Source organism: Delphinus delphis, chromosome 4 (assembly GCF_949987515.2).
Source record: "Delphinus delphis chromosome 4, mDelDel1.2, whole genome shotgun sequence".
In the NCBI taxonomy this organism is placed as follows: domain Eukaryota; kingdom Metazoa; phylum Chordata; class Mammalia; order Artiodactyla; family Delphinidae; genus Delphinus; species Delphinus delphis.
Window position 1 is genome coordinate 120,369,019 of NC_082686.1, and position 17,018 is coordinate 120,386,036.

Below are 17,018 nucleotides of genomic sequence, written 5' to 3' on the forward strand. Positions count from 1 at the left end.
AGAAAAAATAAGTGATGGGTATGTAACCACCACGAGCACTTGACCCATCATAGAACAGTGGGCAGCCTTCCATGTGCTGTGTCAAATGACTACAATAAAACAAGTCAGGAAAGAGAAGGGAAGACACACCACATACACTGCACATGGTTTAGGGTGCCTGTGTAAGAACATCACTTTTCCAACACTCTAGTGGAATCCTAGGAAGGACTCATTTTCTAAAAGTTACTTGGCAATTACCGTGGATGATACTATGACCTCTGCTTTCTGCTAAATGGAATATAAAGAAGGGAAACAAGGTACTACATGCATAGGGCCTGAATGGAGAGAACCTGTATTGGTAATATCTGAAATTCCCAAAGGGTGAGCCGTGAGCCGCTTATTTTTGCAATATGCTTTCAGTGCGGTAGCAAGAAGTAAACATGTAGTGTCCACCATTTTTTCTCAAGCAGGGGAAACAAGTATTTGTCATAATAACAAGTGCTTAGTACCTGGGTTTCTGTGGTTAAATTCATACAATGCCTCAAAAGCTAAATGGCCGTGCCTGGCCCTCTGTACCATCTCTGGTTCCAGCGTTCGAGAACGGCACACTGGAGTAAGTGGAGTAAGCTCCTCGCTGCCAGAGGTGACCAGATGTAATAGCCATGAAAATGCACCTTGCAGATAGATCTCCCACTACGAGGAGTATGTAGTCTGACCAATGGTCTGGAATTCATGACTGCAGTCATGCTGAACCCAGCCAATGACTGATCGCAGCAGGGGCACTAAGACAGGGATATGGGACTCCTCTGAAGGGTCACCATGGCTCAAAGACTCCACATCAGCTTTGCCCAACCTTTCTTAGAACTGCACCGCAGCCTAAACCTTTTCCTACGCAGCCTCCCCTCCTTCCCTCTCTCCACAGGGGTTGGTTGGGCTGCTCCAAGACCTGATAGCTGGCCCAGCATCCGCAGTCTCCCTCCCCATTTTTCCTCAAAGGAATTTTCCCCCAATAAACATTTTGCACAGCTAATCTCTCTCCAGCATCTGCTTCTTGGAGGACCCAAATTAACACACTAGACAGAAGGCCCTGGCCCTCCTTCTCCCCAATCCCAAGAGTTGAGAGGAATCAACATCTTGGCACAGTACAAGGGCCAGTGGGGAAGCTGCAGCCTCACCATGCACTCGGTTAAGAAATGCATCCAGCATTTGTGTGCAGTAGCAGCAACGAGAAAATCCTTAATGTTGGAGGCCAGACATCTACTCATAGAGCCTCATAATGCTTTTGACAGCCACTCAGAGCTTTAGCTGTATGCTGACACAAACGCAGAATGTTGAGTTAACACACTCCAGCCCAGTATTGCAGGACAGCAGGTGACAGATAAAGTAGGATTGCTAGTAGGAAGAAAATGCTAATGAAAAGGGGTTATTTTTATACTCCCACAAAGATACAGGGTAAACAGAACATCAACCACTTGTGCACAGAAGAAGAAAAGAGGGGACTGTCTACCATGACTTATGGACACAAACCAGTACTCTCTTTGGTAAGCCACGAACCAGAACCCTACCTGCCCAAGGAGAAAAGGAGGCAGCCTGTCCCAGCAAAGCAATACCACAAACACATGTGTGCATAGCCCTGACCCCAGGTTGCATCCTCACAAGCATGACACTTTGCTGAGCTCTGTCACTTGGCCGGCTGGTGGCATTACCTTCTCCAAGCAGAAACTCTAGTCCAGATGCATCCCCTGGGTCTACAAGTTTGAGCATCTGGGCAACTAGGGTGACAGCAGTGGGAACTTGCTTTCTAGTGAACGCTGACCTTGCCCCAGAAGCACACAAACCCCCAAGACAGATCTTGGAAAACAGACCTCATCCCTAAGGTCCTCACAATCCTACAAAGTCCATCTCAAGTCCCAGCTGGGGGACCTGTGCTCTGATGCAGCCTGTACTCACTAAGTTCCCTAATCTTTGAGTACTTATAGTTTGCACCACACCCTTTCTGGCCCCATTTCATATAAAGATATATATTGTTCAGCACTGCTCTGTAGAGTTTGGCTTTGTCACCCCCATTGGATAATGAGACTGTTTAGGGCAGAAGCTGTGCTATTCTTCATCTCTTTTTTCTCTAGAAAAGCCAAACACTTTAGGCAGTTATAACCCAACTTTCTCCAAGTCCACAAACTCCCTTGGATTCAAAAAGAAAAGGATCCTCTGAGTTTATGTAGTTAGTCAGTGACCGACATTTTAAAATGTCACATGTAAGGAGCATCACACCAAATGTTGTGATGTTCCTGTCCTTACAGAGCTTGCAATATAACTCTCATAGCGGATGACTGACATACAGTTGACATGGTGATGTCTGTGGGAGAGGAAAGGAGGGACGCAGGAAGGAAGGAGGAAAGAGCCTCACGAGCACTCAAATGCGAAACACTTAGAAATATGAGCCTCCTCTTTCTGGACTGGCCCTCCATTCTCCACTTTGAAAATATGAGAAAACCCCACTCCCTTCCTCCCTCCTTCTGCTTTCATGCTACAGACATGGAAGGCGTTGCTCTAGGACTTGTGGGAATTATAAAAATGAATAAAATATGGCCCTGATCATAAAATATTAAAGTATTTTAATCCTACCAGGCGTCTTCCTTCTGCCCAATCCTATGATCCTGATTTCCAGTGAGAATAAGGTACAAGGGTTTCCTAAGTGTCTTCTTATATTAAGCCTGCATTTCATAACCAGTTCCCCTGCATCTTATTTAGTCATTCTACATGATGCTGAAATGTTATCTTAAAGAGAATTTTCTCAGAGGAATATAGATGGGGATTTACTTTTATATATAATGACCATATTTATATATAACGAAATGGATAACAGTATGGTTTTTAAAACACAACATGTTGAAATCTCTTTGGCTATGTTCAGACCAGTGATTGTGTGCACACACTATCACGCACACTGCCACACTGCATGGCACACTCCAGCGGGCTCCTTTCAGATTCTCTTCCTATACACATGCATCAGACTATCACACAGGTATATTTAAATGCCACATGACATTGGAGAGAATTTAGGAGCCTCAAGAAAATGTAGTTAATACATGAAGATTGAAGAACTGAGTTTTGTAGTTCTTTCACTCTCTATGCACGGAGTGGCTACCAAGAATGATCTAAATAAATGAGGTGTTGTCTCTTACTGAAAAAACAAGATAAATCCTTAAACTACGTAATATGATATTTCAACTTAATAAGGGTATCAGACACTGCTGATTGGCAACTCAGCATCTATCCCCTCTTTTTCCCAACAAAACCCTGATTTCTTCGGCTAACCATCCCTCCCCACATGTGCTCGGGGTAAGGTGACCTCTCTCTCAGTTCCAAGGGTGTTTCTGTTCCCCTTGCTGATAATTGGTACTAAAAGGCATGTAACTCTATTCCTGTCAATAAAACGTGAAGAAAAGCTTGCTAGGAGGCTTCTTAGAAAAGTTTTGACATCCTAAAAGAGGGGCCGAGGAGAGATGAGCTCTCTTCTTCCTCAGGCTATTATTGTGCCTGGTCAGGACACCAGGAACTGCCATGCCCACCTCGCTCCCAGCCCGCCACTGAAGTCAGCACTGGGAATGGCAGAGCGGAGAAAAGGAAAAGAAACCTGCATCCTTGAAAACAACAGCAGTTGCTGAATCAGCCAGCCCTGAAGACTACTCTTCTCCAGACTTCTAGTTATGGGAGATAATAAATTGCCATGTTGCTTAAGTCTGTCTGAGTCAGGGTTCCTGTGACTAGCAGTGGAACACATCCTAACAGATACCGTTTTTTTTTTTTAACAAGTCAATGTACAAAGTCCCAAAGAACCCTAGAGGAGAGATCAACTAACTCCACCCCCTAACGTGTTAAGGAAGGCTTCGCAGAGGAGCTTCCTAAGGATGCACTGGATTTGCAAGGGAGAGAAGAGGGCGTGGACTTTATAGGGAGAAGCACATGGAAATCAATAAGTGGGGTGCTAATCGGGAACATCGAGCAGTTTGGGTGGCCCACTAGGGCACCTGAGATCAAGGACCCCAGTGAGGGTGTTCAAGAGGGAGAGATGGTTGCCAAGAAGATCCTGAGGAAGAACAGAGTGAGCTCCTTTTGAAGAGGCAGATTTGTTCTGTTTCGGGGCAGAGGAAAGAGCGTTTGGAGAAAATTATCCGAAGAGAGAAAAGAGAATTGAGAAACAGTGGGAACATGGAGAGGAAGTTAACATCAGAAATAGTGTCTATTTATGTTAAAAAGAATTTAACAAAGGAATTTGAGAAGAGGAATTTCAAGATGACAGGAATAAAATAAAGCCAAGGAAGAGTGTTCTTTACCACTCTTAAGACTTTTTATAGTGGGAGACTCTTTAAGGCAGGGAATCTAAGATGTTATTTCAGTCACTCAGATTAAAAAAATATGAACTAGGGATCCAAATGTGGAAATGAAGAAGGAAAAGGTGTGATAAATATTCGAAGGAAGCCAAATCGGTGGACACCATTTAACTGTAAGATGGTATTCACAAATACTAGATATTACGTGTTATCGCTACAATTTTTAACTGTTTACTTGATATTTATCCACCTCTACCATCTCATCAAAGCCTTTGTCAGAACACTGATTTACAGGGATGATATGGGTTTGAGTTTCAAATGCTAAATGCATTCCCTAACATTTTCCTTTAGCAGTTTAGTTTTACACTGAGATTAGTCAGGGATAGAACCAAAAGTAAAAATATACAATGCCTTCTGGCTATTTAGGGCTTTTGTTCTCTCTCTGCCCTCCCACCAACCTTCTAAATTCAAAGGACTAAAGGAAGGTGTGGGTGTTGCTAAAAGGGACATAATTTATTGCTTTGTGCTGGCTCACTACCAACTTGCTTTGTTGAAGAAAAGCATCCCATAACGATTTCAGAACAGGTCTGTCTGGGGCATCTGCCCGCAAGAGTATCCCATGATATTCCAAGGTGGAAAGTGGTCCATGAAGCTGTTCCACCTTCGGATGCTTCATCCATTCAAAGTTCTACCTTCTCACAGGTTAGAGTCATATGCGAAATGACAGAGTCCCAACCATGAGATCTTCCACCATGGTAGGCTGCCCGATGTGCACATCCATCCTTGGTGCATACCAGACAACACACACATGCACACACTTGTGCATACAACACACACAAACACACACATTTCACAGCACTCCGGGATTCCTAACATAACACTATAGGTAACTTTTCTCTAGAAACTATCTCAGCCACAGCTTATATGTAGCTAATACCCTTCCTTGAAATCATCTTAGGAAGTTTACAAAAGAAATATAGAGATATCTACCTAGATAAATACTGACTAAAACAAAATGATTTCTTTTATAATGTTTACACAGAACAGTCTATTTTTTCTCAAACCAGAGGTGGAAATGTCACAAAGTATTCTAGATAGTGAAAGAGGAAGGGACTCTCCAATACATGGAGATTGTCTCCCAAACTCTCCCTTCATCACAGCAGGGTAATGAAGTGAGAAAGAAAAAAGATAGGAGAAAAGGAGACAAAACTAGAAACTGGATGTTTCATTTTCCTAGTGGAGTAGTTCTCAGACTTTAGTGCATCAGAAACCTCTGAAAGTTTCATTAAAACACTGCTTTGCTGGACTCCAAGTTTTTGACCTAATAAGGCTGGGTCGGGGGCCACATATATACATTTCTAACAAGTTTTCAGGTGATGCTGATGCTTCTGGAACCCTACTGTGAGAAGCACTGTCTTGTAAGACAGCAGTTTCTACCAATACGACTGCCATCACAGTCATAGAACTCCATCAAAATCCATGTCACCTCAGGTTCATGCACACAGGTTTCATCAAGCTTGGAGAGCCCAGAGGTATAAGTAATTTTATCTTCAGTCTCTTCCAAAAATTTAATTCCATTAAACTAAGGTTAGATGAAAGCCTAGTTTTGCACACTCCACATGAATAAGGCATTTGCAGTTCCTTCCCCACCCATTCTGACAATCATAGGCATTTAAAACCAGAATCACTGTGGACTTGCAACACCGCCTTCCCTGATGCTGTGGCAGGTGTTTCCGGGTCAGCCTCATCACTCTCACTGGGACATTTCAACCCGGCTGCTTGGCGTGGATGTGCTTTCACAATATTGCCCCCACTGTCTTTCCCATGCTGGGCTTTTGGCTGTGGACAGTATAATGTTTCTGAGGCCTCAAGGTAAAAAGAAAACTTAATGACCCACCTCCCTTTCCCAACCTCTCCTCACTCCTAACTTCCTGGGAGAGTTAAATACCAACAGCAGACTTTGACGAGAGGACAACTGTGGCCAGAATTTGAGAGCACTAGCTTCCAAAAATGGTGTTTCTCCCAATTATTGTGGGCAGCCTTGGCCATAGTTGTAAATTTTTTGTTTCTGTTTCCTTATATACAAACTGAAGATCCTCAGACCTTTTCTGCATGGATATGGTGATGATTAGCCATGAGGGTTAATGTGTAGTTAGATCTTTCAATCTCTGTCTTTCTTTTATAAACTTTCTAAAGTACTATCACCTGGCACAAAATAGACATTTTATTAAGTAACGGCAACACTTCTAGGGCTAAATGTGTGATACAGGTGAAAGAATATGGGTTTAATGATCGTGAGTTTGAAGTTCAGCCCTGATGGTTACCAGCAAGTCACTTTATGTCTCTGAGTGTTGGTTTCATCATCTGTAACATAAAAATGACAATACCTCCCCCGTGCAACACACACATGCACACACAAACACACCCATGTTTGTGATACCCAGTGGCCTTATGGAGCCAAACTGCCAAGGTATGAGTCCCAGCTTAGGTATCTAGTACGTGTGACCTTAAGCAGGTTACTTAATTTTTGGTGCCTCAGTTTCCCCACATAAAAAATGGTTGTTGGGCTTCCCTGGTGGCACAGTGGTTGAGAGTCCGCCTGCCGATGTAGGGGACACGGGTTCGTGCCCCGGTCTGGGAAGATCCCACATGCCGCGGAGCAGCTGGGCCCGTGAGCCATGGCCGTTGAGCCTGTGCGTCCGGAGCCTGTGCTCCGCAACGGGAGAGGCCACAACAGTGAGAGGCCCACATACCGCAAAAAAAAAAAAAAGGTTGTTGTGAGGATTAAATGAGTTAATATATGTAAAGTACTTATGACAGCATAATTCATACTGTAAATGCTATTTGTGTTAGCTATTTTTATTATTGTTACTTGTTATATTGTTATTTTTATTATGTTATTTTGACATAATAAATGTTTAGCAAATATTAGTTTATCATGTTACCACTTGCCTAACCATTTAGACTATATATAATATCTCCATAAACAGTTTAAATCAAAAATTCATTTTCTTGATGTTCACAATCATTGGCCTTTAGAGTCTGAGATGGGATCCTTTGAGGCAACACAGTAGTTTGCTCTACGGGCTTCCTCTGCAGCTCCTTAGTGATTCAGAAGCACAGCAGGATACATAGGAGGTTATTTTCTTAAAATCAACTTTTAAAAACCTACACAGAGCTATACATCTTTGATTTTTTCCACTTTTTCAAACTTTCTTTGGCTAACACTTTACAGCATGGAAAACCTGGCCCTGATCTCCGAAGCTTCTTAAAACCAACCTCTTTTTCCCTCAAGAGGGAAAGCAAGTTTAATTCATTAGGCTCTTAACCCTAATTACCTTTCCTGCAGATCCTTTCAAATTAAATCAGAGCCACTCCGGTTTTCATATGACATGCATCCACAGATCCCCAAATCCACAGCCAGACCTCACTGTTCTGATGGTATAACTTTCTCTCTGTGCCTTTCTAACAGGAATTCAATAGGATTTACTGAGCATTCCATAGAAAATCAGAGCAGAACTGGAAAAACTAGAATGGTAAAATAACACTAATTAAAATCCCATCTGGGAGAAAGACTCGGATGTCATTATAGGCTGGTAGGGTTCTGGGAAGAAAAGCTACTGGTTTGAGTTGGAGTGGCTGAGAATTGCCTGATGGCTAATGTCAGTCTTAGCCTGAATTTTGAAGGACTTTTTTTTTTTTTTTTTTTTGCTGTGTGTGGGCCTCTCAGAGCTGCGGCCCCTCCCACCGCGGAGCACAGGCTCCGGACGCGCAGGCCCAGCGGCCAAGGGCCACGGCCCACGGCCCACGGGCCCAGCCGCTCTGCGGCACGTGGGACCCTCCTGGACCGGGGCATGAACCCGCACCCCCTGCATCAGCAGGCGTACTCCCAACCACTGCGCCACCAGGGAAGCCCTTGAAGGACTTTTGAAGCTGGAAGGAAGGTTAGTGAAATCTTCTATTTCATTTCTTCCTCATTTTATAGATAAGAAAACTAGGGCTAGAGATTAAATTGCTTGCCCAAAGTAATGCATCTAGCTACTGAAAAAAAAGAAAATCATAAGGATTTAAAAACCCAAATCCCCAAGAGAGCATCCAATGCTTTCTCCATAAAGCATGCTATATTTGCATAAGTAAAAAGCCTCAGGAGGGCCTTCCAGGCAGGGAGAAGGGTGTGAAGTCAACATCTCCTATGGGCCTGGCAGTCAAGGAGGCAGGGCTGGACTGAAGCAGAGTAAAATGCCTCAGTAGGGGAGAGCCACACCGTGTCCACCAAGACAATTTTATCCTGAGGAACCTCCAAGCAGTGCTAGGATAAAATTAATGCCTTATGATTTTTTTAAGAAAAATAGCTTTTAAAACCTTAGTGCTTGACTATGTAACTATGTTTTCTTTAAATCTTGAAAAACAGGCCGTTGAGTGAACTCAGTTGGCCTTCTGAAACCGCTAAATATATTCTTAGAGCATCAGACATAGTCTAATAGGTTAATATAATATAGTTTAATGAATTCAAAATCTAAACTTTGTGGCTTAAAATTTCCCTTCAGCCCACTAAACAGTGAGCAAGATTTCCCCTTGTATTTGGAGACTGTCCCTTATATTATAAGGCTGTGAAATCAAAGGTAGAATTCTAAGAGATTTAAATTGTTCTGTCCCTAAACTCAGATCCCAACCCTCAAATGCATGGCATTATGAATGTCCTACAAAGTAAGGGAGCCCCCAGTGATGTGTAATGGAATTGTTAATGCTATCAGGGAACAAGGAGCAATTTTTCTTTTATGAACAACGAGCAATGGATACAGGGCCCTAAGTGAGCAGCGCTAAGTGCACCATCTGCTGCCAGTCAATATTTTGACCATTAATAGTCTCTTAAGCTTTTAGTCCAATTTAAGTGAATATCATCATGGCTTATACTTTAAGCCAGTTATGGATTCTAATCCTTTGATTTTGAAATAATGAGAGCTGTAGAATGTCATGAGACACAATTACCAACCACTGTTCCTGGTGAAGCAAAAATATTGTTAAAATGCTGCCACTAATTTTTAAAAGCATCCTAGGACCCTTGATACCAAGAAAGATAGGTTATTTGTATCTGGAGTATCAGAATTATCTCCAAGGAACTCCAGAGTCAAACCAGACACCACCCATGATTTTTCTTGGCCTCTACAACACTTCATATAATATAAGGTTAACAACTTGGAAATTGTTCCTAACAATAACTATAAAAGAGCAGTTAAATGTTGTTTGATCACTTTTCTCCTCACTTTTATTTAATTGCTCATTTCCTAAGACCCTGCTCCCTAAAATTTTTTAATTGGATTTCCCCATATACAGATAAAATGCATCAACATCTAGTGTGTCTTCTAAAGGATAACTGACACATATCGGCAGAATAGTGACAGAAAGGCAAAAGGCTGGCTGGGCTGAAACAGGAAATCCAGGGCCTTAGAAAAATATTTATGGTCCTTGATGCAGAGGAAAATGAAACGTTATACAAATAGTTGACGAGAGTAAGAGCAGTAGTCAGTCTAGTAGGGGAACTGTTAGTCAAATTCACTGATAAGCGTCAGGTACAGGACCAAGCAATTTTAGAAGATGTTTCATTACAAGCATATCTGTCTGTAAGATGGAGATGACTGAAGTACAGTTTACTTTCAAGTGTTCATCTTCTTTAAGATAAAAAAAAACTTTTAAAAGTTCAACGTGAACCATAGTTTTGTTTCTTTTCTTCCCCATTGATTATCACCAGGCCCCTGGCAGAACTCTCACAAGAGCCATGGCTTCCATCCTCTGGTGATGAAGGGGTTTATTTGGTCTTACTCTGAAATTTCATTCTTTTGGACTTTCTGGAAAATAGAATCTATCTGACTAATCTTGAAAGCATAAACAATATGAGGATGCATCTGGATCTCACAGATACATCTTCTCTCTACGACAATCATTGAAAGAATTTGTTTATTTTAAAATATCTTCAGCATCTCTTAATAGAGATAGCCCAGCTCGGTGGCTAATTACATGACCTTCATATCTCTAAGTCTTCATTTCCTTACCTGTGAGATGAGGAAGCTGGACTTCCAATCTGACTCCTTCCCAATATATGAATTTCAAATTCAGTTACAGCTACTGGCAGATTCATTCACTTGGCATCTCCCTTCCCCTTACCATGCTAGTGGGAACCTGCTGTATAGCGCAGGGAGCTCAGCTTGGTGCTCTGTGGTGACCTAGATGAGTGGGTTGTGGGGGGAGGTGGGAGGGAGGTCCAAGAGGGAGGGGATATATGTATACGTATAGCTGATTCACTTCGTTGTACAGCAGAAACTAACACAACATTGTAAAGCTACTATACTCCAATAAAACAACAACAAAAGGTTTATCTGAATGTCCCTCTTATTTCTCTGTTGTAGTTTCAGACGATTTTATTACATCACTGACAGAAAGTCCCTAATAAATATTTCAGACATAACATTTAGATCATCCCTGAAGAAGAAATATGAGATGTCACCAGTGCTATCCATATGGACTATTTTCAGAGATTATCAGTGAGAACTCTTTTGAGATGAACATGAACCTTATTAGACCTGTGGATGAGTCAAATCACATGGACGCCGCCATGAGTAGCTATTCAGTTTAGGGGAAGTTCACTTCTTTGAGATTTAGTTTCTTCCTCTGTATAATGAGGCGGCTAGAGAAAATAACCTTTAAGATCTCCTTAAATTCCAACAATTATAATTCTATGCCAATAAAAAAAAACTAAACAACACTAAAATAAAAGTCTTTTCACTGAGTTATACAGCTCAAGATAACTCAAGGATACTAAAAATTCTAGTAATGGGATAGTTATACATATATGTGGATGTCTCCATAATTTTTATAATCCTTATACATTGCAGTGTTTCAGAACTTGCTTTCAATAACTCCCATATGAAAAAAATTTATAAAAGAAGGACAGAAATCAGACAGCTCAACTTAATCCCACACAAACCTTAAGCTTAAACTGCCTTAAGAATAGCAATTTAGAGAAACACTATCTCAACTATTGCTCAATGTGCTAATATTTTTTCTTCTTTATTGAAGTATAGTCGATTTACAATATTGCATTAGTTTCAGGAGTACAGCAAAGTGATTCGGTTTTACATATATACACACACACACACACACACACACACACACACACACACACACACACATATATATATATAGAACCGAATCTTTTTAAAATTCTTTTCCAGTATAGTTTACTACAAGATATTGAATATAGTTCCCTGTGCTACACAGTAAATGTGCTAATATTTTATGACTTCAACCACAACTTAAAAGTATTTCCTGCAGTTTTTAAGGATTAAAAGTTAATCTGGGAATTTTCATGTTAAAAAGTAGAAGTTACATTTATGTGTCGTGAGTACAAAGTATGTCTGAATTTTAATAGGTCACCAAAATTTAATCAAAAGTTTTACAAAACAGTGTCTCCATCATAGATAAGCTGAAATTGGTAAATGAGTCATAGTTCAATCAAATTCAGGGCTGTGAAGAAATCTTCCCCTCTAATAAAGGGTCATAATTTTAAAACCAGTGTTGTTTTGCTAAACTATATATAGCCCTTTAATTTAATGCCAAGAATTACATTGTTTCTGGCTTCTCAGATTACATCCTATATCCTCTTTGATTATTTATTAGACGAGTCAGTAGAAAGCCTGGTCCACTGATGGTGGAGAAGGGCAGTGACTGGCGCCGAGGGCTTTACATCAGCTGGTGTCACTTCCCTTCTCTCTGACCATTTCTCTTTAACCTGATTGTAAGTTTTTCCCCTCAAATGAGAGTTTTGTTATGTTTTTTAAGTCCCTCAATGGAAAGGAACTTAACTGTGCTCTGAATGGACCAGCACATCAGTCTCCTGAAAGAAATTACACTGCTTAGCCTAAAACTTCTGCCTTCTAGCTCAAGTATCTCACAGTGGGATCCAGCTAAGGCATCTGATTTCTTATGGTCTCAAATCATGACTGTACATTGTTATCATCAGGACATCATATGGTTAGCATATAAAATGTGCACGGATCCTGTTCCCTGAACCTCGGGGGTATAAAAGGCTTTAGGACTTCCAAAATAAGGGAAGTGAAATATAAAAGTATATTCTTTACTATGACTTATAACAATGCCTCAGCTGTTTCCACTGTGTTCAAAGTTCCTATCCATTATCAGGCTAAGAGTGGTAAAGCAAACTATTTCATAAATCAGATCAGTTTTAAAACCACCAGTGTCTTACACTTTACTTTAAAAGATGAGAGTACATACTGGAAAATCTCTGTCACATTTTATTAAGCTTTCTGAAAGGAATGACATGGTAAGTTGCACAGAAAGAGCAATACTTGGGAGCTTAAAAGGTTAAATTCTTTTCCACACCTTGTCCCTCCCTCCAAAAAAGACGATACATAGTAAATCATACTAATAATAACTATAAACTAGAAATTATGAAATCAGGCTAAGAAATGAAGAGCACTGCATAAAGAAACTTGTGTATTATAAGAAAATAAAACATGCTCATATACTTAAAATAGATTTGAACAAAATTACTCCAATAGTAGGGGTGGAATACATACGTTCTGCAAGTTTTCTTCTTGAAACTAGTTGATGTAAGAGGATTTACTCAATACATGTTTAAGTGATGTTATTTCTAGAACTTTATAAAGCCCATCAGCCCCTCCAGTGAAAGAAGGCTGCTCTCTGTGACTTCCCAATGTCTATCATTACAAAAACAAACAGCTAGCCCTGTTTGTCTCCCCACATGACAATGGACCTGCATCTGTCGACAGGCTCGCATTATGTGCTGCGTGAGAACATGACTGTGACATTTACTCTTGTGACAAGGCAAATTTTGGCAGCTCATCTGGATAGAGATGAGCATTCATTATGCTGTAGCACCTTTCATCAAGCTAATGACATTTCAATCAGCATGTTTTCTCCAGTTTCGGTACTTTGCCATCTGAGCACAAGTCTCTAATTACGCCCAAGCAACAAGTTTCACATCAATCCTACAGTTTCTGCACTCACCGTACACCATCGCTCCTCCGGTTTCATGCAAGAAGCGAAATCGATGATTTTTAAATAACCAGATTGTCAAAATGGTAAGGATGAGCAAAAAATTAAAGACAAGCAGCTCCACCGCTCCCTGATGTTGAAACTGATACTCGTCCCTCTCTGACATGAACCTTTGCTGTCTCTCCATTCTCCAGTCTACTCGGGATTCCTTAGATAAAAACCTGGATAAGGACTGTTTTATCAAGGTTTGCCTAAGACGGTCTGGCTGCCTGAGGATTTCAGGATAACACTGCCACTTAAGTTGCTACTTCATGAGCATTCTGCCTTGGCTTAGTATTCAGATGGCTTCTAGTTACAACTTCCTGTTTCTCTCTTAAAGCAGCCTCGTCTCTTTTCAAACTCCAGAGTGTGGTTTCATCATCAACGCTTACTGTCTTTAAATGATTCATTCCATGAAATTAACTTTCATATCGGACAAACCTGCTATCAGTCATTCTGAGATCTTGAGTCATGATCTTATCGTTTAGAACAAGTCTTCTTAAGCTGCATAACAGGTGAATTGTAGATTAATAATAAAGCAGATCACCTTACATCACCAACATTTTCTAAATTCAAAAAGCCAATTCCTGAATCATAACCTCACTCACATGCGAGATTTTTCCTTTCCAACCAAAGCCTAGCAATGTGATGGGGACAGACTGAAAATGATTTCACAAGGATTTTTTTTTTTTAAGTTTAGAAGCAAGAAATAATTTTGTCTATGAATGTCCCTCTGGTTTTATATAACTGGTAGTCACAAGAGCAGTATTTAAACTCTGAATCAATTGCTTTTCTTTTAACAAGAATAAATGAAAGCACAAGACAAAAAGAATTTTGTCCTATCTCTACAGCTGTGTGCTGTTTTTATATGTTGAGTCAAAAAAGAAAAGAAACTAAAGACGTGTCTTTGAAGGAAGAAACCATACAGCCATTCCCAGTAATGACACATTTGTGGATTTCTCTTTGTAAAGCTCCTGGTCCAGACATTCAGGACCCACAGAATCTGCCACAGATCACAAACCTCCTCTGTCCTATATGCAAAACAATGTGGTTCACTGAGGAATAGTCTGCCACCAATAATGAAGCTTCCAGAATTCCAGGGCACAGACAGTGATGATTCTTCAGATCATCTTGCATTTGGCAGGTTAGTTCTGTTTGAATTAAGATTCTTATACTTTTTGAAAAAGATCAAGATAACGCTACCACAGGCTCTGCTGTTTTCTTAGTAATTGTTATGATTCGTTTGCCTTATTGGTCTTATGATACAATTAGATACAGGGTTAAGTGAGGGTCTTCATCATTTCATGATATTATTATAACTCAGGGGTTGTAATAATCATCTAGTATACCCATACTTGACGGAATTAGTATTCAATTTATATGGTGTAAGTGATTCATTGAGTAGGATGAGTCCAAATAGAGCCTCAGAATATCTTGTCACCAAAAGCTAGAGGTCAAACACACGATATATTGGGGGCTAAACTAGCTCCTCAATAACAGTTTTACCCACAGAGAAAGTCTATCAACCACTTAATATAAAATTCTGCTGTTTCAGCTTCTTTGCCTTCTGCAACTTTTGAAGCTGATTTCCTGAGTTTAAGTCAGCAGGGGGTATTTATGTGGGTTGCAGATGTTCTTTTAACACACTACCCTTTTTGGCAGACATATCCATGATGACTAATATTCAAACTGTTTTGAAATCTGTCAGATAATGCTTGCAAGCATTTCATGAAGCTTTGCTAGCAGGTTCTACCTTTACAGTTTTGCAACCCCACAGGTTTAGTCTCGAGTTGTTAGATTTACAAGATAACCCAACTTCAAAACGTGGCAATTTCCTATCTTTTTTTTCTTTTTCTTTTCAGTCACCATTTAATTACTTTGGTTTCCTTTTAATAATGATGATTATTCCATCTGGCCAGAATAAACTTTCTTCAGTTGTCTTATTATGACATCCAATTTCACGCTCTTACCCAATGAAGCAACTCAGTGAGAGGATTAAAGACCTATGGAATGTTTTGATTGGCTAATACACTGTTTTTAAAAGTCCTAAACTTGATGTCAACATATGAAAAAAGGTATATTTCACATAAAAATATCAGACACATGGTTTCTCTAGAAAAAAACTGGTAAGATCTGGCACACTGGACCCTCTTCCCATGTGGCCACAACCTGTGAAGGCTGAGGGGGTTCCTGTTTGCCACAAGTCCCATTCATTCTATTTCACTCATTTATGTTCCCTGCATGACCCCTACAGTCATTTGAACATGTGGCCCCTGGTTCACTCCAGGAATGGAATACATTCACCATTCTATTGTCCAGTCCTGATACTGTTTAACATTAGGATGGCAAGCTGAAAAGAAAAGGGGGTTTAGGAAACTTTTCCAATTCTTCCATTCAGAAAAGTATTTCAATTCCTCCTATCTTGTGTTTTCTTCTCAGAATATCATTTAATATTCTTAGGTACCAAGAAAAATAAGAAAACTAAGTAGAAGCACATATTACTTTGGTATCTACTATAAACCAGGAAATATGCTGGGAAATTTAATTTAATGTAATAGTCATAAAAACCCTACATGTGAGGCACTTAAGGCTCAGAGAGGGTTGGTAATATATCCAAGGTTGCACAGCCAGTAAGGGTTAAATTCACACACAGGGTTTAGTGGCATTAAGATGGCATTTTAGCTGGGGTGATCAATTCACCTTGCCTTGTTAGAGACTTTCATGGTTTTAGGACTGAAAGTCCTGTATCCCAGAAACTCCTCAGTCACAGGCAAACCAGCACAACTGGTCACCCTAATAGCCAAGGTTCTCCAAATTTACAAATCCTGTACTATCAAAAATGACTGCTCTTTATGAGATTCCTGAGGGAGATATCCACAAAAAGAAGAATATCTATTAAAAATTAAGGCAATATTTTATTAGCTGGTGACATAAACCTTAGTACTAGGGCTCTGACGAAGTTGGGATCTCAAAACTTAAATACAAAACTTAAATACTCCCAAAGAAGAATTCTTGATTGTCCCTTAATTCAGATCTTAACACCTATTGGCCACTGAGTCAAAGGTTCTTGCTGAAAGATACAACATGCCAGTAAGAGGAAGGAAGTAAAGAGAAAAACAGGATGGCCGAGCTTATGCAGTGAAATTCCCCTGACTCAGCTTGCCCATCTAGTCTCATGGAAGGAAAAACTTGAAGAGAAGAGACTTCCAAGCCAAATAACGTGGTGTAGCATAATAACCCCACCCTTAGTGAATGTGACCAGTTAGAACCCATAGACTGTGTTTCATAATCTAGCCAATCATTTGAGAGTTCCTTGCTCTTGGAGAGGACAGTGGAGATTGTGGGCTCAGAGGATTGAGAAGGGAAACTTTCCTGGGGTGAGGAGAGATGCTGAGGGTTCCTCTTCCCTGTTCCCTAGAGCCCCCACTCTGACCAGTCTTAGTTCTCTCTCAACCATCGGGCTTAACGGAAAATACTTAAGTCAATTCAGGCCCTGGGTTAGAGGAAGATCCCATTTCCTCATTCACTTGGCCTTTCTCCTGACAGGTATCCCTCTCTGAGACCAGTGAGATGGCCGTTTCATATTTTGCCCCCAAAGGTTCTAAAATAGACCAGGACAGGACTGTAATTAAG

General features: G+C 40.5%; 1 protein-coding gene across 3 annotated transcripts in view; it reads right to left on the reverse strand.

The window, feature by feature from the left end:
* Nucleotides 1-17,018, reverse strand: part of SLC9A9 (solute carrier family 9 member A9) — a 630,944-nt gene that overhangs the window by 524,037 nt on the left and 89,889 nt on the right. Inside the window, exon 1 of one of the 3 annotated variants that reach the window (XM_060011383.1) lies at nucleotides 13,359-13,754. The exons of the other annotated variants lie outside the window; for them this stretch is intronic. Coding sequence (XP_059867366.1) covers nucleotides 13,359-13,533 — 175 coding nt within the window. The 5' untranslated portion in view covers nucleotides 13,534-13,754. Of the gene's footprint in view, nucleotides 1-13,358; nucleotides 13,755-17,018 lie in introns of those variants that run through there. 3 annotated transcript variants of the gene reach the window in all.